Below are 24,929 nucleotides of genomic sequence, written 5' to 3' on the forward strand. Positions count from 1 at the left end.
ACCCTGCTGTGGGCTTGTGATTCCAGGTGCTGTTCAAAACCTTCTCGTTTTGTGAGAGATTAGGTCTGCAGCTGGGGAGCTGGCTGAAGACCAGGTAAAGGATGCCAGAATGAGGTGGGGCAGTTGCCAATAGATGTAGCCAAAATGTCCCCAGCTGCAGCAAGGGTGGGTAGAGGATTAGGTGACAGTTCCCTAACCGGTCCCGGAACTAACACCCTCCTCCCTCTCGCACATGCACCCTAGCCTGTCCCCCATCAACCCTGCCAAAGCTCAGAATAACTCAGAACCAGACAGCAGGATGGCATGGGCTCTGCTTGGTGCCCTACTCCTCTTGGGGCTCGTTGGTAAGGACAGGGGTCAGGGAGGCAAGTGGATACACAGAAATACTGACATGAAGGCACTAATAGAGAGCTTTGGTCCCCAGGTGGGATATGGTTGGCTTAGGAGACAGCTATAGAAAGATACAGAGCCTCAGGGACCTGTGTAGACCCACAGGGGCAGAGAGGAGAAGCCCTCCTGCCTCTTTGTGTCCAGTGACCCTTCCTTCTTGATTTTATCCCAGTCAGAGGTGAGGGAAAGAATGAGGAGCTGAATCTTTATCACCATCTCTTCGACAACTATGACCCAGAATGCCGGCCAGTGAAGGAGCCTGAGGACACTGTTACCATCAGCCTCAAGGTCACCCTGACCAATCTCATATCATTGGTAAGATGTCCCACTCCCACCCTGACCTTAAAATCCCATTTCTGGCCCCAACTACTGAACTCTGCCCTAAGGCTCGTTTCTGGCCTTGAAATCCTATTTCAATCACCCAAACTCCTATCTGCAGAATGAGAAGGAAGAGACCCTTACTACCAGCGTCTGGATTGGAATTGTGAGTCAAATCTGGGGAGCAGTGTGAGGTCTTGCCCAGGAGACCCTTTTCTCCCAAACTTCTTGGAGGCAGCACCAGGTGGGAAATGTGGGGTACATGTCTTTCTATCTCCCAACTCTTCATAGGATTGGCATGATTACCGATTCAACTACAGCAAGGATGACTTTGGGGGCATAGAAACCCTGCGGGTCCCTTCAGAACTCGTGTGGCTTCCAGAGATTGTGCTGGAAAACAAGTAAGGACCAGTCAGGCCACCAGGCTGGAGGGGAGCCGGCCTCAGAGGCTGGGCAGGACTTGGGTGAGGTGGGTGGCTGGGTGCTTGGACAGGTGTACCCACTTGTGTAAAAAGCACGGTTTCTCTGAGCCCACAGTATTGACGGCCAGTTCGGGGTGGCCTACGACGCCAATGTGCTCATCTATGAGGGTGGCTACGTGAGCTGGTTGCCTCCAGCCATCTACCGCAGCACCTGTGCCGTGGAGGTCACTTACTTCCCCTTCGACTGGCAGAACTGCTCACTCATTTTCCGGTGGGAAGAGTTACTCAGAGGCCCGAATGATTGTGGGAAGGGCCTGGAGCAGGGGGCGGAGCAGGACGGGGAGGTGGGATTCCTGAGACCAGGCTTTGTCTAGAGGCAGAGCCAGGCCTTGGAATGGGGTGGGCTGCTGGAGTTGGGTTCTAAGTAGGGTTGGGGCCGGTGGGCAGCTGTAGTCTTAGCTACTCTGGAGGCTGAGGCAGGAGGATTGCTTGACTCCAGGAGTTGGAGGCCAGCTTGGACAACATAGCAAGATTCTGTTTCAACAAAATAAAAGCAAAAAGGAAGCAGGGGTGTGCAGGTGGGGTCTGGGTAAGGTGGTGAAGCCTTATTTCTAAGCCATATTCAAGCTTCCAGGGAGGGGCCCACAGCAGGGACCCAGGTCTGAGTTTCTGGGTGGGTTCCCTGGTTCTGATTCCACAGCTCTCAGACATACAATGCCAAAGAGGTGGAGTTCGTCTTTGCAGTGGACGAAGATGGCCAGGCCGTTAACAAGATAGATATCGACACCGTGGCCTTTACTGGTGAAGTTCCCTCTTGCTCTGAAAAACCTAATTCTAGATGGGGTCTAAAGAGGGGATTCATTAGAGTGGGATTGCCCCAAACCAGGCATCCTGAGAACATATTAGACAACTCGGCCTTAGCTTGACCCCTTTCTGAATTCCTGATCGTCATTTTAGTTTTGGCTCCTTGCTTGTGCTCTTTTCATACCCTGGCTAGGACTGCCCTTTTCTGCCCGATGTTCATGGCCCAAGAAATGCACCCTGGTCAGACAGCTGCATCTTTCTTGGCCAGAAGTTACAGGTTTCCATGGTCAGGTGTGCAGCTGGAGAGCAGGGCAGGATGCCCCACTTGCCAGAGTTGACTGACTGCACCTCCCATCCTGCAGAGAATGGCGAGTGGGCCATTGACTTCTGCCCGGGGATGATCCGCCACTATGACAGCGGCTCCGCTGACGGCCAGAGAGAAACTGACGTCATTTACTCGCTCATCATCCGCCGGAAGCCGCTTTTCTACGTCATTAACATCATCGTGCCTTGCGTCCTCATCTCCGGCCTAGTGCTGCTCGCCTACTTTCTACCAGCGCAGGGTAAGGAGTAGCCTCAAACCTAAACCTGGGCTCGCTCCTGGGGTCAGGCCCGCTCTCACTGGGTGTTCGCTCCAGCTGGTGGCCAGAAATGCACCGTGTCTATCAACGTCCTGCTCGCTCAGACTGTCTTCTTGTTCCTAATTGCCCAGAAAATCCCAGAGACGTCTCTGAGTGTGCCGCTGCTGGGCAGGTAAGGGTAGAGTGAATTCTGGCGTTGGGGGCAGGGTCAATGTAGAAGTCAGAGTCAGAAAAGTTGGACATGGAAGCTTGAGGGTGGGACCGAGGGCGGCCTGGGTAGGGACTAGGCCAAGACCAAAGGACTCTAGAAATTTTGGCAGTCTCCTTCCCTCCTGGCTTTATTTGGATGCAGTGTGGGGCCGGGTCTGTGATGGATTTCCTGGTTCCCCGGTGTCCTCACTGCTTCTGGGCACCACCTTCATGTCTCCTGAGTATTTCTGGTGGAGGATAGTTGTCTTCAGTGCCTCCTCAGCCCCACCACCTCTGATCCTCAACACAGCCCCTCTCATCCCGAACTCACCGGTTCCCCGGGGATCCTAAGGCCCAGCTGGGGTCGCCATTGTTGCAGGAATGAGGTGGACCCTTGCAGACCGCGTCCACACAGGCACAGCCACGCCCCCTGGAGCAGGAGCCTGGCGCTGGCACCCGCTGCAGCCCCGGCTTGCTGAGCTCCCTGGCCGGCAGCCAGGGCTACCCGCGCCAGCGCTCTGCCTGGATCCCCGGAGTTCAGGGCTAGGCCAGTGCTGCTGTCGCTGCTATCCAGTCTCCGCATCTCCTGCTGCACCCACAGGGCTGAGATCTGCATTGGGAGTATAGGGGCTAGAGAGGGGACGAGGTCTCTGCCTCGCTGCCCTAATTCCCTTACCCAGTCCTTTTTCTCCGCACTCCTCCTCACACCCTATCCCTAGTGCAGCACCTCTAACAAGGTGGCGCCAAAATTCATGATGCTGGATGCAGCTTCTCTTAGCACCAACACTAAGGTGGGCTTCCGGGCAGGCGGTTCCCGCGGCTCCAGAGATTTCAGTTCTCTGAACTTCTGCTCCAGATACTCGTGGGCTGCAGCCACAGCGAGCTCCAGTGAAGACAAAAGAGGGGGCTGGAGGGCCACCTGGAGAACGAGCAGGGATAGTGGCATCATCAGGTGTGGGGTGCCTTTGAGCCTCCCTAGGCTGCCCTTAGGGTGGACTGTTCGCATAGCCTCACCTCGGTGGAGCTGTGGAAGTGGTAGACCCACAGCAGAGTGTCTAGGGATCCAGGAGTCCCCTTCATGGCCGCCACAGATGGTGGGAGAGGCAGTAGGGCCTCACTGAGGGGGAGCAGGTAGGGTTTGAGGTGTGTTTGTGACATCAGAGAAGCCAGTATGCTGTAACGTCATGAATTCGGGGATCCTCAGGTATCTTATTTTCGTCATGGTGGTTGCCACGCTCATTGTCACGAATTGCGTCATTGTGCTTAATGTGTCTTTGCGGACGCCCACCACTCATGCCACGTCCCAGAGGCTGCGCCACGTAAGCGGAGGAGGCGGTTAGGGTGGGGAGCGGGGTAGGGGGATCGCCCTTGAGTGGCAGGTGGGGCTTGGAATTGATCCCTGCCCTGCCCCAGGTTTTGTTGGAATTGCTGCCGCGCCTCTTGGGATCTCGCCAGTCTCCTGAGGCTCCCCGGGCCGCCTCAACCCCGAGGCGTGCGTCGTCGGTGGGCATATTGCTCCGCGCAGAGGAGCTGATCCTGAAAAAGCCACGGAGTGAGCTTGTGTTTGAAGGGCAGAGGCACCGGCACGGGGCCTGGACGGGTGAGCACAGCGGGCCCCAGCGGGCCAATGGGGGCATCCGAAGTGGAAGAAACCTAGTGACCCAGCCCCGGTTTTCGCCCCTGCCAGCTGCCCTCTGCCAGAGTCTGGGTGCTGCAGCCCCGGAAATCCGCTGCTGTGTGGATGCTGTGAACTTTGTGGCTGAAAGTACTAGAGACCAGGAGGCCACTGGTGAGGTGGGTTAGGAGCCAGAGGCAGGATGGGGAACTACAGAGGCCTCCCACTGTCTCCTGTGCCCCTAGCTCTTGCAGATATTCCTTTAGGGACTCAGCTTTACTATCTCTTCCCCAGGAGGTGTCCGACTGGGTGCGCATGGGGAAGGCCCTTGACAACATCTGTTTCTGGGCTGCACTGGTGCTCTTCAGTGTCGGTTCCAGCCTCATCTTCCTTGGTGGCTACTTCAACCAAGTGCCTCGTCTCCCCTACCCACCCTGTATCCAAGCTTGAGCTTGTACCTGCTGGCACTACAACTGCCCATCCACCTCTAGCAGGAAATAGATTTTGAAAAAACAAGTGGTTGCCATTATGTATTATGTTTCCTTCCTAAGAGGTACCACAGTGACCATGTGGGCAGGCCTGGTCCCTGTCCAGGTGTCAACAGAAGTGGAGGGTGGATGGTTCAGGCAGGCTGTTGGTGCCAATCCTCCAGAAAGCAAGGCTTGCCCTCCTCAGTTCAGCCTTGCTGACCTCTGGGCTTTTCTCCAGCCCAGCCCTAGTGACTCCAGGCCTCCTATGAGCTTCTAAGTTCTGTTTATCCAGTTAATAGCTATTAGGAGAGACCCCTTTGCAGGACTTGCAGGAAGCCCTGTGCTTCTTTGGCCTGACTCTGATAGAATAGGTGGGGACCCAATACCCTCAGTGAAGGTCACCACTGAAGGCTGTGGCTGAGGATGCCCTGGTGTGCCCTGTCATGTCTTCTAGGTTTTCTTGGCTCAGCCCACTCCACCTCCATAATTACTCATCACAGATTCCATCCCCCACTCCCCCAGCCCTAATCCTACCAGTCCAATGGTGCATGCTCTCCCTGGCTAATATCCAGGGTTATGCGAAAAAACAGAATAATATGGGGCCTGAAATGGTGGGAGCTGGTTGAATTGTCTTTATTAACAAACGGGATATCCAAGGCCACTACATTGAGGAGGGGCAAGGGAAGGAGAAGGGCTACTTGCTGCTCACACTATATACAGATGCAAGCAAGGGGGAGCATGGAGGGTGAGAGCTTCCTGCTCCCTCCCTCCACCAGGGAAGGGGAGAGGCTAGAAGAGATGGGGGCTGGGAAGGGGGGAATGTTTTGGCTGGCGGGGTCCCCACTCCATTCCCTGGGGTTTGGGGGGAGGGGAATCATTAAAGTGCTTTCAGAAAATGAGGAAATGGTCCCTGCCCCTGCAGTGGCTGGTGACCCCCCTAGAACCTAGGGCCCAGTGACCCCCCCCCAGAGTCTGGTACATTCAAGGGGGGAGCCGGCTCCCCTGACGTGCAAATAAAGGGGTCCAGGGCCCTGCCCAGTCAGCAGCAGTGGGGAAAGGGATCTAAGCCCCAAGCACTCTCCTCTTAAATGGAGAAAGTGGGGAGGGGCGAGGCCCACTCAATTCCTGGTAAGGGGAAGCTGTGTCCCTCCCCAGAAGTTGGGGACAGGCACAGCTGTGGGGAGAGAACATGTTGGGGAAGAGGGTGGTCACGTGATCACAAAAGCATCAGGGGTCAGAGGTCACGTTCCCAGCAGGCTCCAGTGAATCAAACCAGTAAAAGCAAAAGCCCAGGGAGGGGAAATAGGGGCGGCCTGGGAAGTCTGGCTGTGGGGGAAGAGCTGGGTCCAGTGTGGGGCAGCCCCAGCCCAGGGCCCCGTCACCAGTTCATGATGCAGTTACGGTTCAGAGTCATGAAGTAAACTTGGCTGCTGCCTCCGGAGCGGACTGAGGCAAAAAATACCTGGGTAGGAGAAGAAGTCACCAAGGGTTGGGGTGAGACAGAGGAAGTAATGAACTGCAGAATGAGATGGGGGTACCTCTTGCAGCCCCACAAAAGGCAGAGGTATGCTGCTAGATCCCAGGGGAGGAGGCATCAGAAAAGCTCTCAGAACCAAAGGAGAGGTAAGGCAGATGTTAGGCCTGCACACTGTTTCTAAAGGTCTCCTTTCAGGAAGACACCACAGCCATTCCCTCCCCAGATCTCTGCCCAGGGACCTTTAGATAAGAGAAAGAGCTTCCCACCTTGTCATTCCGCTCACACAAGAACTTGAGCCTCTGGGCCCTTTTGTGCATGAAGACCCCGTCCAGGTGGCCCGTCTCCACAGAACGGATCTCAATGGCTTTCTCACCCCAGCCCATTATCTGGTTGGAGCAGATGTAGGCTGTGGGGAGAAGGTGGAGGAGGGGCAGTGAGCAGGCTGCTCTCCTGTGCTACCTGAGGGGCAAGTGGCTTGGAGGGTGGTCATCACTCACCTACAGAGGTGGGCATCTCTCCCCACTGCAGCACCACATCCTTAATGATCCGCCCGTATGTGTTGACGTAGACACCCTCGTCCTCATAGCACAGCAGCATCTCCATGCCATCAGTGTTGGGGAGGAAGATGATGGCGTGGGGCGTGATCTGGCTCTGGATCTGAGGAGGAGAAGGGTGGGCTGTGTCCCCATGGTCTGGTGCCCAGAGTGGATGGTCCCACTCTCCCCACAGCCCCACCAAGCTCACATGCACAGGGATGTAGATGTCGTAGCTGTTCCCCGAGTCTACATCCACAGCATGGAAGCCGGCACTGGAGCCATAGATGACCTTGAGCCGCTGTCCTTCCTCTACTGTCAGGTCAACCAGCAGAGGACGGTGAGGGAGGTCAGCAAAGGACTGTAGAGGATAGGAGGAATTAGGGGAATAGGTGGAGAAGCTAGACGGTGAAAGGGTGTCATGGGGCTGAGGCTGAGATTACCTTGAAGGCCATGAATTTGTGGTAGGGCTTGGGGGCCCAGGCGTACACCTCCACTGAACTCTTCAGGGCAATGACCAGGAACTTAATACGCTCATATTTCACTAGAGGCAGAAAAGACAGACAGATGCAGGAACTTCCTTTCTCAGCCCGCTCTGGGCCTGCCACCAAGCTGCCCCAAGTCCAGGACCACGTGTCCAGCTTTCAGGCTCTCCCAGCATTCAGCCCAGGCTCTTTTTCTCCTTGGCCACTCTGTTAACATCCTTACCGACACGATAGTGCCCGCAGCCCTCCATGTCCCCCACAGTGGTCCAGCCCTGCTTCTTCTCCACTTCTGGGTCATTGTGCAGAATCTTGTTCCGGAGCCAGGACAGGTAATACACCCGCAGTTTGTTCCTTTTCCCTGAGGGGTGGACACACATACACACACACACACACACACACACACACTCCCGTCCTCATTGGAGGTCCAGCTGCTGCCTCCCCACCATCCTGTCTGCAAACCACAAGTGTGGCCCCACCTTCTGGCTCCTGGACCAAGGTTGCCCTCCTCCCCAGGCTGAAGATGGTGACAAAGCTGAGGAGCTGAGCCCCTCCCCCCACTCCACATACATACCTGAGATGGTGATGAGCAAGTTGAGCCCTTCCAGTACGTCCATTTGCTGGAAGCGTCGCCGCCCAATGAGCCCATACACCTTGCCCTGCCCGCTTCGATCCAGTAACATCAACCCATTCTCTGTGCCCACCAGCAGGTTGACCCCTGCAACAGGAGCCCTCAGGCAGGTCAGAAGCAGAGCCAGGACCCTCACCTGACTGTGAGTGCAGGAGCTGTGTTAGACCCCTCTTCAGCCTTCTTGGCCTGGCTTACCCCAAAGGGCTGCACAGAGGATCTCAGAATTGAATCGTTTCTTGTACTTGCGAATCTCGGGAGTTTCACTGTGAGCCCGGGTGTTGGTGGGGTTCACATTGACCACAGAGCCCTTCCTCACGTCGTACTGTAGCTGATCTAGCCGACCTCCTTCTCCACCTACTAGGGCTGCCAGGAAGAAGAGGGAGGGTAGGCTGCAGCCCTCTCACCTATCTCTTTATCTCCAACCCCCTACACATGGCCTTGGTACCTCAGAATATTCAGAAGGGAAGGGAAAGACTGTTGAACAAGGAGGTGCAAGGAAGAGGTACAAGGTCAAAAGATTTGGTTCAAGGGCTGGGGTTGTGGCTCAGCAGCAGAGCGCTTGCCTAGCATGCCTGAGGTACTGGGTTCGATTCTCAGCACCACATGAAAATAAACAAATAAAGGCATTCTGTCCGTCTACAACTACCAAAATAAATTAAAAAAAAAAAGGGGGGAAAAAAAGGCTTGGTTCAAATCCTAATTGTCATTTATCCATTTTGTACTTCTGCCCAGGTCCCTTGGCCACCATTCTGAGCATGTGCCTCCTCTGTCAAGGGGTCTCAGAAGTCTCCCTGCCTCTGTGCCAGAGAAGGAGTTGAGGCCCAAAGGAGAGTTCCTGCCTGTACTCTGTAAAGCCACGTCCTCAGGGACACCTGCATTCCCCCCCAAGCCACCTCGGGGGCCCGCCCCATGGCAGATTTCCTTTCCTCACCTGTGATAGGAATGGTGTCCCCACTGCCTCCTGGCTGGTAGATCCCTAGATCCACAAACATGGTGAACGAGCTCTTGCCAGGGGCCTTTACTAGTCCACGAGACTGGTACTGTTTGGGGGCAGTGGTAGTAGTTAGTCAAACAAATAAGACCCCAGCCTGTGGCCCTGCCCCTCTCGTTCCCAGGCCTTAGGTCCTCACTGAGAAGCTCACAGTGCCCAGCCCCATCTACCCCTCTTACCACAGTGCCCCAGCTCCCCCCAGCTCTCCTGCCATTGCAGGGTTCTTACCCTATGGGCCTGTTCCAGCCCACTTACATCACTGCCCCCATCCTTGGAGGGGGGGCTTTGACCTTTGCTGTTCTCGGTTGGCGAGTGGCTGGGCTGAACCACATCTGGAAGGTTTGTGTAGCCATTGCTATCAGCATGCAGCAGGCTTCGCTCCTCTTCGGGAGTCTGCAGAACAGAGGAAAAGTTTGGTCCTGGCACAGAGGAGGGTACGCCACAGGCATGGGAAAGGGCGGGAGGCCCACTCACACGCTGAACCACCATGGTGCCACCCCCATATGGGGGCTGAGTCCCGGCTATCTCCTCGACGTCATGAACCACCATGGTGCTGACACTGTCTGTGTCTCCATCGCTGCTGTGGGAGAGAGGAAGGTGGCCCTCCAAATCCTGCCTGCCACACACAAGTGCCACAGGAAGAAGAGGCGAGCCAAAGACTCAGGCTTCCAGTTTCTCTTCAAAACATGACCTGTTCTGGGCTGGGGATATAGCTCAGTTGGTAGAGTGCTTGCCTCACATGCACAAGGCCCTGGGTTCAATCCCCAGCACCACCAAAACAAAACAAAAAACCCACGACTTGCTCAGCCTTCACTAAGCAGTCAGGCGCTCCCTGCATGGTACTCAGGGCAGATTGGTGCAGAGGCACCTAGAAAGTCCCACCACAGTGGATGAGCAGAAACCCAGAACCTCCACCCGATGCTCCAGAGAATGGGGACCACTCGCCCTCAGGCCTGTTCACAGCCCCACCTCTCCTCCCCACCTATCATTATGGTCGAGGTCCCTCTTCTCCCCTTTCTCTGACATGGGACACCTCTCCCCAGGACACGCCATACCGGCCCCCAGGGGTGTCTCTGCTCCCCTCTGATGGTTCGCCATCGCCTTCTTCCTCATCATCTTCGCTGCTCTCCACCTCCTCACTGGATGATGAATAGTCCATGGCTTTCTTGGGAGGCCGCGGGGCCTCATCCAAGGTTCGCTCTTTGAGTAACACAAAATCCTGCAGGGGAGGAGAGGCGTGAGAGGAGGGGGGAGGACACAGAGGGGCCGGGGCAGAGGAGGTACAAAGGGAACCAGTGCAGACCAGGGCAGGAAGCAGGAGAGGGCTCCCACAGTGGCCCCTCACTAACCTCACCAATCGCTCGCTTATAGCTCTGGGAGGGGCCGCAGGGGAAGAAAGGCAGCCAGGAAGAGGCAGGAGAGAGGGTTAACAGAGGTTAGTGATGTGGACGTGCCATCTATGACCCCCACAGTCCTTCCTCTCATGTGCATTAGTGAAGGCCCCCTGACACCCAGCCCCTGGGGCTCTGGAGGCCCCTCCACATCCTGCCCCTAAGCCCCCGTCCAGGGTAAAGCAGGGCCACGCCTGCCACCAGGTGACTCACTGCGGGCCGGCCTGGCCGTGAGCGGTGGTCATCAGGCTTGGCTTTGTTCCCAGGGGAGAGCACTGGGGAGCTGTCCAGTTTGGTGGAGGCTGGACACAGCAGGGTGAGAGAAGAGTGGTCAGTGACACTGGACAGGGATGGCCTCAAGCCTATACCCTTGGCTGATCCCTGGTCCTGAGCCCAGAGCTCAGTAACATGTTCCATGTCCATCCAGGTCCCCTACACCCTGTGGGTGTTCTAGTTCACAAAGGCAGGCCTGTGGTGATCAGGCTGTCCAGGCCCAGGGCAGGCCATCAGGCCCAGGGCAGGCCATCGGGCCCAGGGTAGGCCATCGGGCCTGGGCTCACGTACCTCCCACTCGGTTTCGGTTTCGCTCCAGTGAGCCGGCCTGGGGGAGGTGCCCATGAGAGGCAGGGAGGACGCTGTCCGAACGCTCCCAGCCTGGGTCACTCCTCCTGAGGTCAGGGTTACTGTGAAGGGGTAGAGTGAAGGTGAGGGAGATAGGGGCTCCCTTCTGGGGTGTCGAGCTGCACTGCAGAGGGAACCATCACCAGAGGGAAGCAGGTGGCAGAAGTGAGAGGTGGGAGTGAGTGGAGGGACAACTCCATTACCTAGAGGCGTTGGGCGGGCCAGGGGGCTGAGCAGGGGGCCCTGGAGGCTTGGGGGTGCCCCGCTCTGCCCGCCTTTGCAGATAGATTTGCCAGGCGGAGTTGCTGCGAGGTCTGTGGAGGGAGCACAGGGTGCCGGGGCAAAGGGACTGAGGTGACTGGGTCAGGGCTTGCCCACCCCTAAGTGGGTAACTTGGTAAAGTCCCTTATTCCCTAGGCTGCCACCTGACTCCACCCAGATGTTACCTGGCACGGACAGCTTGAGCTGGCCGGGACCCTCCGGCCCCACTGGTGTTAAGGGCAGTGGCAATAGATGAGGTCCTCTGAGGCACCTGGAAAGGCGAGAGCATGGTCAGCACACCCCGTGCCAGCCCTGCAGGGGCACTCAGAACACAAGACACCTCCGCAGCCCTGAGGTGTGGTCCCTAGCTTTTTGGGGAGTTGGTAAGTCCTGGTTATGAAGCCGGGAGACGGCAGAGCTGCGATTCTCACTCAGAAGGCTGCCCCAGTGCTTGAAGCACCCTGGTGCTTTTCCACCCCCCCACATTCAGCACAAGGAGTTACATGACCCAGCCTTGTGCCTTCAGTCTGGCCAGTTCACCCCACAGGGCATGGGCCTTTCCCACTCTTTCTATCTTGCGTGCCCATCTGTTCTCCTTCCTTTCTTTCCTGTCACTACTTCTCTGCTTTTTCTTGGACCCCCACAGGGCTGTCCTTACCTTGGGTGGGGCCTCATTATCTGGCCGGACCCAGGAGGGGGGGTTCGGGCTGGGTCCAGGCCCTTCGGAGGTGGGGTCTGAATTCTGGCGAATGACAGCTCCGCGGGCACTGGGCGTGGCAGTTGGTGTAGGGACTGCTGGGTCAGGGTCGTGGGAGGCTGGGAAGGCAGCCAGGTTTCGGGTGGGCTGGTCCTGCAGGGACTGGGATCGGGGTACAGGTGCTGCATATGGCTTCAGTGGGACCCGGTGTGCCACCAGGCTCTGCAGGGAGAGACCAGGAGGGTGGGCTGCCTGCTCTGTGGCACATCCCCACCTGCCAGTTGGGGTCTGGGCTGAGAAGAGGCATTACTTGCCCCCCTGTCAAAGGGCACAGGTTTCCTGGAGCCCAAGAATAGATAGAAACACATCCAAGCTCATAGCAGCAAGCAGGCGATGGACTGTCTGTGCCCATGTGGCATTTGCTCTCTAATCCTAGGACTCCAGTGAATATATGTATGGACGTGGACACGTGTACTCTGAGTATGACTACCTGTGTGTGTATGTGTGTGTGTGTGTGTGTTATGACAGGAATGGGGAGACTCACCTTGTGCGGTCCCTCCTGGGGCTCCACCGGCCTCTGCATAGGAGGAGTTTGGGAAAGGGGTCCTGGAGGGCCAGGAGAGGCCTGGGGGGTTGGGGGCTCTGGCCCTGTGCTGCTTGGCTTCGTCTTGGCCAAGGGAGAGTTCTGCTGCTTGTTCATCCTCGTTCTTTCTTCCACCTATGATACAAAGGGCTGTCAAGCAGGCCAACTCTTACCTTCCTGGTCTCAAAATATAGATCCCCACCTGCTCTAACAGCCCCAGTCCTACAGCCTGTGTTGGTGCTCCCTTCCCCTAATCAAAGCCCACTATTGGGGAATAACTGCTTTTTGCACTTTCCAGGGCTGGAACAGTGGGTCTGATGGATGGAATCTCAGGAGGCAAAGAAGACAGTGAGTACCTCTCGGGCCCAGGCTGGCTTATCAGCAGGATTAATGCCTCGACCATAATGATACAGAGGCTTCCTGTCCCCAGGCAGGATCTGCTGCTGCTGCTGCTTCTGAAGCTGCTGCTGCTGCTGCTGCTGCTGCAGGGACTTGAGGTAGGCATGCTCCTGCTGCAGCTGCCTCTGGAGCCGTTCTGATTGCCTCTGCTCCTCCAGCTGCTTCCGCTTGTATTCCTGGGCCCAAGGGTAGGGAAAGAGGGCTCAGCAGGGTGTGACCATGGAAATTAGAGCAGGCGTGCCCTTTCTCTCCTCCAACTGCCTAGACAAAGCTGCTTTCCTGTGATGTCTTGGGTGAGTCCTTTCCCCTGAAGTGTTCCCATCCCAGTCCATCAAAGCAGCTCTGGATGGCATCTTCCCAAAGGACGCCAAGGGACCCCATTACCAGCAGTAGGGCCTGTTCCTGGAGCAGCTGTTGCTGAAGGATCTCGAGCTGTCGCTGCTCCTCCTCTAGCCTGTGACGAATATATTCCTGGGGGGCGGGGGTGGGGGCACAGGGCAGGGAAAGAGGGAGAGGCAGCAGAGGGGGGGCAGCAGCAGGCGGCGAAGGGAGCGATCAGCAGGGTGAGGATGAGGAGGAGCAGGGAAGATGAGCCCCAGGGTGGGGGTGGGGGTGACGCAGCACAGATGGGAAGAAGAGGGCACAGGGAATGAGGAGGAAGCGAGTGGGGGCCATGAGGGAAGGTGCAGGGGAGGAGTCAGGGATGGTCAGAGAGATGGGGAATGAAGGCACAGAGACAGGAGGAGGGCAGGGAGCCAGGGTTGGGGGTTGAAGGGTGGGAGAAAACAGAGAGAAAGAGTGAAGCTAGAAAAGATAGGGGAATCTAGGGGTAGGGGAGCCAAGGGGGAAGGGCACAAGGGAGCAGGGGAGGCAGGCAGCAGGAGCAGGGGGAGGGTGGACGGGGAGGACGGGGCAGGTGGAGAGGGAGGCGGGTGTGTAGTGCGCGCTGGCGGCCCGTACCTGCTCCCGCTCTGCCTGCCGCCGCTCCTCCTCCCTCCGCAGGGCCTGCATGTCCTCCAATCTCCGCTGCTGCTCCTTCTCCTGCAGCTTCCGCTGTTCTCGCTCCCGCCTCTGTTGCTGTGAACCAAAGACAAAGTGGTCTTTAGACCATGCCAGATGTTAAGACAGCCCAGCCCAGAAAGGGGCCCTCAATGAACAGGAGCAGGTCTTCTTGTTTGCTAGGGGTGGTGGAGAGGACAGCTTTAACATGTTTCTGCAAATATACCTGCCCCTGTGCCAGAGGCTGCAAGGGTTTGGCTTGGGGAAAAATGGTTTGTTTAAGGTAGCCATGAGCAGGGGACCAGAGGCTAAGAGCTGATTGTGTCCTTGGGGGGGCCTGAATTGGATGACACCTTCCTCTAACCATTACTCCACACAACAACAAACAAAACCAAAGCTCATCTTCAATAACCTCAGCGCCCCCAACTCCTGGACTCAAAGCAACCTTTGCCCAGAGTGACCTGAGTGCAACAATGAGTGCAAGTGACACACTTTGGCCACCAGAGGGCACCAGGTAGCCACACACAGAAAAGCAACCTTTGGATTTAAGAAACTGCCTTGACTAATCCATAGTCCCAGGTTGCCTGTGACTTTCAGAATCTTCCTGACCAATGGTTCTGGACTCCCCAAAACAAGAAAAAGTCAAGCTCAGTCCCAGGGGCCCTTACACAAGAAGGAACTTGTGCTTGTTCTACAATGAGTTCCTAGCAGCCTTCTCCAGGAGATAACAACTTGTTACCCCAGATTCTGTTTCAGGCTATCCAGCACTACACGTATTAAAAAACCGAGAAAGAGTCTTAGCAGCACCCACTTGAGTCTAATGTATGAAATATGATATGTCAAGAGCTTTGTAATGTTTTGAACAACCAATTAAAAAAAAAAGAAAAAAAAGAGTCTTAGCAGCCTTTCTTATAGATTATTTTTTGTTCTGCAGAGCCTGCTTGAGAAGAGAGTAATAGGTGGTGTGGATGCTATACAAGTTCCTTGCCTCCTATTTTTGTTAAGCCCAGCTATGAACTTTGAAATTAGGTAATAATTCAACAAAAGATACATTCATTTAAGGCATTAAAAAAAACAATCTATATTCTCCTTACCCCTGCAAAATAAGTAATTTAAACATGTATGTATATGCAAATATATTATAATTGGTTGAAAAGAGAGAAAACTACACTTATTTAAAAATAAGATTCTGGTGGCACACACCTGTAATCACAGTGGCTTGGGATACTGAGGCAAGAGAATTGTGAGTTTTTTTTAATATGTACTTTTTAGTTGTCAATGGACTTTTATTTTTTTATACGTGGTGCTAAGGATCAAATCCAGTGCCTCACACATGCTAGGCAAGTGCTCTACCACTGAACCACAGGATCGTGAGTTTAAACCCAACCTCAGCAATTTAGCTAGGACCCATATGGCTCAATGGTAAAGTACCCCTGGGTTTAATGCAAGCCAAAATAACCAAAAATAAAAGGAGACTTTGAAGGGGTCCTTTTCCCATTCCAAGCAGATCAGCAGCACATCTGATAGTAAGATGAACAGGTGCACTCAAGTACACAGATCCCTCTCCCTGAGCCTGGCAGCTCATGGAACCAGATACATCCAGAGTAGAGGTTTATAGCAGAAACCAAGAGAGGAGCAGTTTTGTCCTAGGGAATCGCAATGACCTTTCAGAAACTGGCTGTTCTCTGAAGGGTGCTGACAGTACAACCACAAAGGACTGAGGGGACGGGGGACAGTGGATGGGGACCCAGGCCTGGAAACTGAGTTTCTAATAACAGAGGATAGAGCTTTTGTAGAAAAGTCTTAAAGAAGTGGGGTTGGGAAGACCCAGCTCACTCCTTGTTCTTCCTGCTGCCTTAATGGAACCATGGTTGGGACCAGGGCAGAGGTTGGCCCTACCTCCTCAACCCGCCGCCGCTCCTCCTTCTGCTCCTCTATTCGACGCTGCCGCTGGTGTAGCAAGTGTTTGATGTGTGCCTCGGGGTCTCGTTGTTGCTGCTGCTGCAGCTGCTGCTGTTGCTTTAAAGCCTCGGAGTTGCTCTTATTCTCCTGCTGGAGTCGGAGGAATTCCCTGCGTAGCGTGGACTCCCCAGGCACATTCATGATGGAGCTGGGTCAGTGTCACAAAAGAGTGCTGGGTCAGGACCTGCTAGTTCCCACCTCATCCCTGGGGTGCCTGTCTGAGTGGGTGCTTTAACTGCTAGAGTCTGCCTCTGGCCACTTCCAGGGGGCCAGGAGATTTGTCTTTAATATTCTGGCCGGTACCCGCTGCATCCCTGAATCACGTCCCTCCTCACCACTGGCTCATGCGTTCATTTGATCTCTTTCTGGCACTCAGGGAATTGGTATATATAGGCATCTACCTTTTTAATGCCACCACCATGAGATTGAGAGTCTTCAAAGCCAGGATCATTTTTGTCCCCTCAGCTAATACAGGATGGCCCTAATTCTTGCCTCTACCTGCCAAACCCACCTTGGCTCTCCTTCCTCTCCATGACTGTCATCTTCTTCTTCACTGCCGCTGTACTCATATTCTGTCTCCTCTGCAGGGGGAGATCACCGCTGTTTCTTCATCCAGTGCCCCATATCCCACCCTGGGCTAGGGAAACCTTAGACAGGGATAACTAGTAAAGGTCTGTCGGATAACCAGCATGAGGCTCCATCTGCCTCCCCAGAGCAGTGGGGAGGCAGGGGTCTCAGGTGTGGGCCAGGACAGAGATGGGGACACGACCCCACAAGAGGGGGCATGGGGCAGATGTGCACATGCACTGACACATGCATGCGCTCAGTGTGAGATCTGCCAGGATGTGAAAGGGCGATCCTCATTGGAAGGCTGACTCAGATCAAGTGGTTAAAAACCCTTCTGGGGCTGAAAGTTTGAGAAAGGAAATCTTGGAGGAGAGCTGAGACCTGGGAGTTGCGTATGAAGCGAAGTCAGGGCTGAAGGGAGTGGGGGCTGAGGTATCTCCTAAGACCCACCACCTCCTACCTGCCCACTGACCTTTCTCACCCCGCTTCTTCCGGGACCGGTCAATGTGGTCCTTGAGCTGGATGCGGACCTGCCGCTCCGTGGGCTGGTCGCGGATGAAGGGAAACTTGAGCAGCTGTTCCGTTGGTGGGCGGCTCAGATAAGTCTTGATGAGACAGGTGTCAATGAAGTCAATGAACTTCTTAGACCTGGAAACAGTGGTGGCTCACACTGGGGGGGGCCTCTCTTGGAAGGGGAGGGTTGCAGGAGGAAGAGGGTGGACCACTTGCCCCAAAGCCACCATGACTTTCCTCCTGGCAGCTCCACTTCCCAATCCATCACCACCCACCACCCATACCTCTTCCACGGGGCAGATCACATACACAGAAGAGTATTAGGGTGGGGGTCACCCTGCCCAGAGACCTCTTTTTTCAGACCCCAAGCCCTCAGAGACCTACCATTTCTTGGACTTGAGCCTGGGTGGAGGGTTCCGAGGGATGAGGAAGAGGGCTCGCATTGGATGCATGTCACACAGAGCTGGGACAAGAAGAGACACCATCAATCCCTTCTCCACACTGAGGGCCCAAAGGACCTCTCTCCTCAACATGACCTCCCAGGTCTACCTCCTCCTTATAGCCACTCTCTGGGCCCCCTCCCTCCTTTCCCATCCTACCCAGGACAGACTCAGCACTTACGGGGGGCTCCCTCTGCCATCTCGATGGCTGTAATTCCTAGAGACCAAATGTCACTCTAAGGAGGGGAGAGAGGGAGGGACAGGTGAATATTCCTGACAATTCTGCCCAGTAACCTCTCTCTGCCCATCATCTCCAGCCCCTTTAGGATCCCTTCCTGAGGCCCCTGTCCTCCAAATGATCCTATTTTCCCATCTATCCTTTCCTTGCCATAAAATGTTCTTTACTAGGAACATGTCACCACATTTTTACTTTTTTTCCCCCCCACTCTGTTCATGCACCCAAACTTTCAACCTCCCCATCTCACTTCCTTTCCCTGTGGGCCCCATGCTCCATCTTCCCACGTCATACCCTGTAATCGTAGGTGGCATCAGGATTCTCATCACAGGCAATAACCTCCGGGGCCATCCAGTATGGGGTCCCAATGAAAGTGTTCCGCCTGCCCACAGTGCGGTCCAGCTGAGCACTCACCCCAAAATCCACTGTGAGTTGGGAGAAGGGGATGTCAGCACAAGGAGTCCCCTTCTGCTCCCTTGACTCAGGTCCCGTGTGCACAGCAGCTGAGGCCCTGGCCCCATCTCTGAGAGTGCTTAGAAACCCTCAGCACTCCCCCATCAATGTCCTGGAGAACTTGACAAGCCTTCCTATATCCTGGGGATCAAGGGACAGCATCCCAGGCAGTAAGGGTCATGATACCCCATCTCCCTCTGACAGATGCACAGTACTGGGTACCCAATAGATGGCAGGTGAGAAGCTTCTCAAGTGCTTTTCATCAGAAGGGAGGAGGGAGGCATCCCAGGGCAGAAGACAGGAAGGGAGGAAGTAGACCTCCTCAGGATACAGGCATTAGACCTGAGACACCAAAGGAAAAAGGGGGCCCCCATTCTCTGCCCAGTAGGAGGGCCTCGCAGTGAATCAGCGTACCTAGCTTGACCTCAGCATTCTCTGTCAGCAGCACATTCTGCCCTTTGATGTCTCGATGGATCACCTTGTGGGCATGGAGATGGGCCAGACCCTGGGACAGCAGAGTGGAGAAAATTAGCCATGGTGTTGGAGGGTGTGAGAAAGAACAAGGAGGGGAGCAGAAGTGATCCATCTAGATAGAGGTAGGCTAAAGGTGCAGACCTTCCCCACCAGGGCCCCAGATATAAACTGAACTGTCCTGGGAGAAGCATCCTTAAATTGGTGGCTCCCTCCCCATGAGGCCCTAGCAGCTGCAGTGTTACAAGAGGAGAAGTGGCAGAGCTTGGAGCATCTCCTACAACACCCTGAGAGCTCTCAAAGTTGGGACCCTGTCTCCACCCCCATGCTCCTTAGAGTGGGCAGTTCTCTCTCCCCAGTGTGGGGAGGTTGCATGCCCATGGAGAAGCTCTGGTAGGGTGACACGGGGAGGGGAGGGAGCCTTGAGCTCACCCTGAGAATCTCCCTGCAGATGTAGGCAATACAGTCCTCCTTCAGGGCGTTCCCTTTTGTGTTCTTTACCAGGTCAGTCACTGAACCAGCACCACAGAACTCCATCACGAGCTATGTCCCAGGAAGGCACCAGAAGGGAAAGTATTCATCAAGCAAGGCCTCTGCCCCCTGCCAGACCCCTGGAGGAGGACCAGAGACCTTGGACCAGAACTGATCTAGGTCAGACAGCAGGAACTGCCTGACCCCTAAGAGGCACAGGACATCCTGAGATCAAGAGAGAAAGAACAAGAACATAGCTAGGAAAGAACTAGCAGGTGCATTTTCCTTGGGGAAGGGCCCAATGCTTTCATCAGATTTTCACTGAGATCCCCAGATCCAAGTGGTTATGAACATTAGTTCTGTCTGTTGGGTACAGTAGTAGACACTTGTGAAGTCAGCAACTTGGGAGAGCAAAGCAGGAGGATTGCAAATTTGAGGTCAGCCTCAGCAACTTAATGAGGCCCTGTTTCAAAATAAAAAATTAAGCCAGCACAAGCTGGGTGCGGTGGCACACACCTGTAATTCTAGCAGCTCAGGAGGCTGAGGTAGGAGGATCTCAAGTTCAAAGCCAGCTTCAGCAAAAAAGAGGTGCTAAGCAACTCAGTGAGAGCCTGTTTCTAAATAAATATAAAAATTGGACTGGGGATGTGGGTCAGTGGTTGAGTGCCCCTTAATTCAATCCCCAGTATACCCCATCCCCACCAAAAAAAAAAAAAAGAAAAAAAAATTAAGCCGGCAGAGATGTGCATATCTGAAATCCCAGCAGCTTGGGAGGATAAGACAGGAGGATTACGAGTTCAAAGCCAGCCTGAGGGGCTGAGGCCATAGCTCAGTGGTAGAGCATCTGCCTCGCATGTGTGAGGTCCTAGGTTCAATTCTCAGCACCACATAAAAATAAATAAATAAAGATATTGCATCCCAACTACAACTAAAAAAATTAAAAAAAAAAAAAAAGCCAGCCTGAGCAACTGTGTGAGGCCCTAAGCAACTTAGTAAAGTCCTGTTTCAAATTAAAAAAACATTTTATTTGGGGATGTAGCTCAGTGGTTAAGAGCTTTTGGGTTCAATTCCTAGTACAAAAATAAATAAATAAACTAAAAGGGCTGGGATGTAGCTCAGTTATAGAGTACCCCTGAGTTTAATCCCCAGTACTGCAAAGAAAAAAAAAATGGATGAGACGTGTACATTTGCTATTAATTTGAAATAATTTGCTTGTGTCCTGAGTCTGGGCCTGTACCTGGGGCAGGGGAACACAGTGGTAAGAGACAGTGCCTAGTATGTCCAGAAGAGGGCACCCAGCCACTAGATCATTGAGGCAATGATCTGCCACTACACACACATCTGGCAGCTTAACCTGTTTCTCACCTTTGTGTGTATGAATCTATGTCTTCAAAAAGCCTCAGAGCCTTTAAGGCCAGGACCATGGCTCATAGCCCATCTGTGCAGGGTATATGCAAAGTGCTTACTAAGTACTTGCCTGGCTGACCGCTGGGAGGGGAGGCCTGGCATGAGCTCCAAAACTCCCAAAAGCCATTGCGATACTGCCTGCTGCTCTCCCCTCAGGGCCGGGTGCAGCACCACAAAGGGTGAGGCTAAGAGAATCCCACTGGCACCAGTGTTCAGGCAAGGGAAGGAATGACTCTTAAGAATGTTCTGGGCCAAGAGGATCCTGGGCGGGCTCTGGTCAAATAATCATCCCAAAAGGCAGTACACTGCTGGGAGGGGTCTAGATCATGTCATTTCTGATAGACATTTTGGTTTTGTGGGTCTCCCTGGAGCTGTGCTTACAGGCAGGAAAACTGATGGACGAAGTGCCCCTCGTCTCTTCTAGCCCTTACCAGGATTTTACTGCCCATCAGACTGCTCGGGGCAAACATAGGGGCAAATACCATGCTGCGCTGTGCTGGACGGAGGGTCCATGTGAATCATGAGGTCCCTCTGGATCAAGAGACAAAAAAGGCTGTGTATACTGAAGGGAGGGTTGGCAGGCAGAGATGCTGGGCCCTGACCCTGATTTCCACATAGGCAGCCTAGAGGGAGACAGGAAGTATGAAAGGAGCAGCCAGAAAGCATTTCTCACCCAGAGCTGGTCATCATTCCCAGGCGGGCTCTTCTTGATGAAGGCTCCATAGTAGGTGGCAATGTTGCGATGGTGAGAATACTTCTTCAACATGTTGATTTCCTGTTTGATCTCTTCCTCTTCGTCCTAGGTGAACATGAGGAAGTGAGTCTGCTGACCACTCTATCCCTCCACTGATGCCCAGCCTGCCCTCTGCCCTGTTCTACTCCCTACCTCTGTGACATCCATGACCTTGATGGCAGCCAGCTGCCCAGTCTTGACATGCCGACCCTATAGGACAGAGAGGAGAGCATGGCGGGATCTGGGTCTATACTCAGAGAACAGACCAACAGAGAAGGCTTGATTCTGGGAGAGGCCTTATCTTTTAGCTTAATTCTAGTCTTACAATGTGCCCCTCACTGTGACCAGATGCCTCAGTGTACATGTTGGTCATAGATAAGCTAGGTGTGGTGGCACATGCCTGTAATCCCAGCAATTTGGGAGGCTGAGACAGGAGAATCAAGTTTGCGGCCAGCCTCAGCAACTTACTGAGACCGTCAGCAATTAGGGAGATAATGTCTCAGAAATAAATAAACAAACAAACAAATAAACAAACTAAAAAACCATGTTTGTCATAGACAATAGAGGGAGAAAGCATCTGAGTCACTGGGGCCAACAGAGCTCCTTAGACTGAACTGCCAAGCTACAAAGATGAAACCCCTCCTATAAAAAACTTGAGAGTGATTGTCATTTATTCCACAGATTGAAAGCTAGAGTGGGAGAGAAAGATACTTCTCCATTCCAATGGAGGTAGCTGGGGGAGGGGCTGTCCCCTCACCTCTGTGAGGCAGAGTGCCGGACAGGAGGCCTCTCCAGGATCAACCCACCCCAAGGCTTTTTATTAGTTGTCAACAGGGAAAGAATAGAGACTCAACTAAGGATCTTAAGGAACCTGGGGAAACAGGGACCCAGAGGGGCATAATGACTCCGTCACTAGTCTTAATGGGCGGAAACTTCCCCTTTTTAACTCCCAGTTGTTCCCTATCCACCCCATCCTTCTAAAATTCCTAGGAGGAGCCATCAAAGGCTTAGACAGGAAAGTCCAAGGCTTCCTGAGAAGGGGAGGGAAGGGGAAGGCAGCCACTTGTGCAGATGGACCTGAGTACTGCCAGCCCATGGATTATTTTTGTCCTCCACAGCCATTCAAGACCCCAATCCCAGAGAAACGGAAGCACACAGAGCTACTATTTCCATGGCAACAACTAGGCAAGAGATGGGGCAGGGTGCCTGTTTCCCAAGGCTTACAAGGGAAGGAAGGCAAAAGAAAGTCAAGTGGTCCCAGTGACCCAATAAACAAAGAGAGGACTTGTGAAAATGCCAAGTGCTGTGTTTGGAGACAAAGAAGCAGGCTGTGTGTTCTAGGAGGCTGCTAGCACTCTTAACATCTCCACTCCCTTTCCCCCAATCCAAGTGTGGACAGTGGTCAGGCCATGTGAGAAGGCTGGGTTTAAAAGTACCATCAGTGGCTGAGAAAATGCCACTTCTGTGCAGGAGAAGGCAGACTCATAAGCAGAAGACCTGAGCTCTGGCTCCAGCTCTGTTGCACGAAGCTGTAGGAGGTCATGAAGCCACTTCCCCTCTGCAGAAGGCTACCTATAAGGGTCACCAACCCCAATTCCTGGGTCTCTTTGTGGTCTTCGGAGGAGTCAAACCCACATCTCTGGTCTGAGTTCTGAATTCCCAGATGACCTCTGACACCCAAATATGCTCCCCACTGCCTCCCTGGCTCCTCCCACTTCCTGTCCCACAGCCACCCAGCTGCAGACCTGTTCCTGCCCTGCCCGAGACCAGTTCTACACTGAGAGGAGAGCCCAGTCAAATGCCCCACTTCTTGCAGCTATTCTCTTTGCTCTCCTCTTTCTTGGGTCTTTTCTCCCCCACCCCGGCCTCTGTAATTACCTGTAGCACCCCTCAAATCTCCAGAACTAGAAAGTGCTTCATCCATTTGAGAGGGCCTTGCAAATGTGGAGGTCACACTTCTGCACGATTAGAATCTTACCTTGTACACCTGTCCATAGGTTCCATTGCCAACCACCTCCACCAGCTCAAAGATTCCAGCAGGGTCCTGGGAAAAGGGGACAGGAAGGACACAGAAATAACAAAGTGTCAACACTTCAGAAAAGGACTCTGATGCTAGAGGGGAAAAGAGGGGTGTTCTGTCAGATGATGAAGGGTATATGAGAATGTCACTGGGGGACTTGCAGGGCTACTATGGTGGCCAGCTTGCCCTGCCCCTGGATGGTTCAGAGTTCATGTTCTATGGGAAAAGTCAGGAGGGGGCTGTTAGGAGGGAGCATGGAAGTCAACCCAGATGGATTTTCAAAGACACTGAGCAGCTCTGTTGCATCCGCACCTGCAAATGACAATGTGAAGGACCCACCTCTGGGGTTGGTGAAAACTTTAAGTGATGTAATACCCATAAAATGCCAAGATGGAGTCTGGCACAGAGCGTGTGCTCAATAAAAGTTAATTACCATCATTATTATTTTATTTTAAAGGCAGGGATGAAGAAAGCTAGCAGGGTGCACGAGGGGCTAGCAGGAATTCTTTCTCCTCTGGTCCTTTTCTCCCCTTCCTAGTCCTCCTGAGACTGGTGGGGGGGTGGGTTTCAAGGCCAGGGTTGGAGGCACTTTGGGGCAGGTGAAAGAAACTCCAGGGAGGGAAAGAACAGATGTTGGTTAGAAAGGGCCTCTGGCGGACAAATGAGCAGGGAGAACTCCCTGTTCCTCCTCTTTTGAGCCAAGCAGTGCCAGGAGGAGAGGGCCCAGGGCTGAACAAAGCCTCTAAGAGGCTCTTGGGTCTGCTGGGCCATAGCAGGCAGCCTGGCCTCAGAGGCACAGCTGCCATGGCTGGGCTGAGGCCACCCACACACTCCAGGCAGGACATTTTTTTTTTTTTTTTTTTGAGAGAAGCTAGCAGGTGGAGCTGCAAGCTGGAGAGAGGCCCTAGCACTGTCGATGCTCCTGCGGCTCCTGTGGAAAGGGCAGGTCCTTCTCCACCACTGCAGGGATAGGGAGGGGAGGCAGAGTGAGGACGGCACCTGAGAATAAACTCTCCAGGAAACACCTAGGCCTCTGTGCTGATCATATATAATCCAAGACCCCCTTCTCCCTCATTCTGAACACTAACAAGGTTTCTGAAAAAATAAAAACACAAGAAAATAAACCTCACAAGCAAGGCAAGCATACCCCTTATCCACCGATGTGAGCATACAAAACAAGAGTCAGGCATGGTGGAGACGTAGTTCAAGGATTTGAAAGAATGTCCTCACTGAACTTGCTGCACCTTCTAGAGAGGAACTAGAGGACAGGAATGGCTCCCTGAATCTGCCCCATCATAGCATGTGGCACACGCAACAACTGTATTTACAGGTCTGCAAACTCCTGGGGAAAAGACCCATGATCTCATCTCTCACTAAGGCTGTCCAGCATCCAGCCCAGGCCTGGCATTTGGGAGCCTGAGAGGAACTGCGAGCCTGCCCCAGAGGGCACTTGACAGAAGTTGGAGACCTCCCAGGGGCTCTGATGGGGACTGGGCTGACCAGGCCAAGAACTTCATGGGGTATGTTCAATTATTTTGCTTCTATTGAAGTTATTACTAAAAAAATCTTTTACTAGTTTGTCTAAAAAAATCAGTAAGGTTCACAGTAAAGAGGCATCACTGGGGTGGAGGGCAAATAAGAGGTTTGTCTGAGAACTGCAAGAAACCTAGAAGAAGTTCTCATGTCTAACTACAACTCCAGACTTAGAGCTTTGAGGAGAACACACTTCCCTAAAGATCTCCCCAAGGGCTGGGCATGGTGGTACATTTCTATAATCCCAGTGGTTCTGGACGTTAAGGCAGG

General features: G+C 53.8%; 3 protein-coding genes and 1 non-coding gene across 17 annotated transcripts in view; 2 read left to right on the top strand and 2 right to left on the bottom strand.

Moving 5' to 3' along the window:
• Positions 1-537: 537 nt before the first annotated feature.
• Positions 538-4,835, top strand: Chrne (cholinergic receptor nicotinic epsilon subunit; the record flags this gene model as incomplete). Its single annotated transcript, XM_078042734.1, has 11 exons — positions 538-705; positions 830-874; positions 1,000-1,109; positions 1,246-1,401; positions 1,831-1,931; positions 2,297-2,497; positions 2,573-2,687; positions 3,909-4,023; positions 4,118-4,304; positions 4,392-4,498; positions 4,614-4,835. Coding segments are annotated over 11 exons (1,461 nt in total), but the record flags the coding sequence as incomplete, so codon positions are not given.
• C3H17orf107 (chromosome 3 C17orf107 homolog) lies at positions 2,827-3,922 on the bottom strand. Its single transcript, XM_005337362.4, has 4 exons — positions 3,719-3,922; positions 3,432-3,623; positions 3,036-3,314; positions 2,827-2,952 (listed from the first exon to the last, which is right to left on the bottom strand). The coding sequence occupies exons 1-4, from the start codon at positions 3,860-3,862 to the stop codon at positions 2,854-2,856; spliced, it is 714 nt and encodes a 237-aa protein (XP_005337419.2). The 5' UTR covers positions 3,863-3,922; the 3' UTR covers positions 2,827-2,853.
• A 563-nt stretch (positions 4,836-5,398) lies between the features above and the next one.
• The window catches only part of Mink1 (misshapen like kinase 1), a 50,559-nt gene continuing 31,028 nt past the window's right edge, over positions 5,399-24,929 (bottom strand). The window contains exons 1-34 of one of the 14 annotated variants that reach the window (XM_021734609.3): positions 23,085-23,122; positions 22,543-22,678; positions 21,260-21,316; positions 21,047-21,172; positions 18,928-19,038; positions 18,439-18,529; positions 17,866-17,996; positions 17,518-17,572; positions 17,281-17,359; positions 16,856-17,031; positions 16,328-16,397; positions 15,754-15,964; positions 13,816-13,932; positions 13,240-13,326; positions 12,813-13,031; positions 12,418-12,591; positions 11,835-12,095; positions 11,362-11,447; positions 11,119-11,229; positions 10,859-10,977; positions 10,508-10,596; positions 10,253-10,276; positions 9,959-10,122; positions 9,378-9,483; positions 9,159-9,296; positions 8,844-8,952; positions 8,108-8,275; positions 7,856-7,999; positions 7,508-7,642; positions 7,243-7,343; positions 7,011-7,160; positions 6,764-6,923; positions 6,533-6,672; positions 5,399-6,251 (exon numbers count right to left, since the gene is read on the bottom strand). In XM_021734609.3, coding sequence (XP_021590284.2) covers positions 6,168-6,251; positions 6,533-6,672; positions 6,764-6,923; positions 7,011-7,160; positions 7,243-7,343; positions 7,508-7,642; positions 7,856-7,999; positions 8,108-8,275; positions 8,844-8,952; positions 9,159-9,296; positions 9,378-9,483; positions 9,959-10,122; positions 10,253-10,276; positions 10,508-10,596; positions 10,859-10,977; positions 11,119-11,229; positions 11,362-11,447; positions 11,835-12,095; positions 12,418-12,591; positions 12,813-13,031; positions 13,240-13,326; positions 13,816-13,932; positions 15,754-15,964; positions 16,328-16,397; positions 16,856-17,031; positions 17,281-17,359; positions 17,518-17,572; positions 17,866-17,996; positions 18,439-18,529; positions 18,928-19,038; positions 21,047-21,172; positions 21,260-21,316; positions 22,543-22,545 — 3,996 coding nt within the window. In that variant the 5' untranslated portion in view covers positions 22,546-22,678; positions 23,085-23,122 and the 3' untranslated portion in view covers positions 5,399-6,167. Of the gene's footprint in view, positions 6,252-6,532; positions 6,673-6,763; positions 6,924-7,010; positions 7,161-7,242; positions 7,344-7,507; positions 7,643-7,855; positions 8,000-8,107; positions 8,276-8,843; positions 8,953-9,158; positions 9,297-9,377; positions 9,484-9,958; positions 10,123-10,252; positions 10,277-10,507; positions 10,597-10,858; positions 10,978-11,118; positions 11,230-11,361; positions 11,448-11,834; positions 12,096-12,417; positions 12,592-12,812; positions 13,032-13,239; positions 13,327-13,815; positions 13,933-15,753; positions 15,965-16,327; positions 16,398-16,855; positions 17,032-17,280; positions 17,360-17,517; positions 17,573-17,865; positions 17,997-18,438; positions 18,530-18,927; positions 19,039-21,046; positions 21,173-21,259; positions 21,317-22,542; positions 22,679-23,084; positions 23,151-24,929 lie in introns of those variants that run through there. The other 13 variants (XM_013363787.4, XM_013363790.4, XM_013363786.4 and 10 more) reach the window with 13 other exon arrangements.
• On the top strand, positions 9,607-9,679 carry Trnav-cac (transfer RNA valine (anticodon CAC)). The gene has a single exon. It is a non-coding gene; the product is annotated as a tRNA-Val (tRNA).

The sequence above is a fragment of the Ictidomys tridecemlineatus genome, chromosome 3 (assembly GCF_052094955.1).
Source record: "Ictidomys tridecemlineatus isolate mIctTri1 chromosome 3, mIctTri1.hap1, whole genome shotgun sequence".
Taxonomy (NCBI): Eukaryota; Metazoa; Chordata; class Mammalia; order Rodentia; family Sciuridae; genus Ictidomys; species Ictidomys tridecemlineatus.

Bases quoted from the DNA above. Each gene is read 5' to 3' on its own strand.
- C3H17orf107 (XM_005337362.4), bottom strand. From the start codon at position 3,862: ATGTCACAAACACACCTCAAACCCTACCTGCTCCCCCTCAGTGAGGCC. The intron at 3,624-3,718 runs GTGAGGCTATGC...CTCGTTCTCCAG, and splicing joins ACTTCCACAGCTCCACCGAG to GTGGCCCTCCAGCCCCCTCT. The intron at 3,315-3,431 runs GTGCTGCACTAG...CTCCCAATGCAG, and splicing joins TTGGCGCCACCTTGTTAGAG to ATCTCAGCCCTGTGGGTGCA.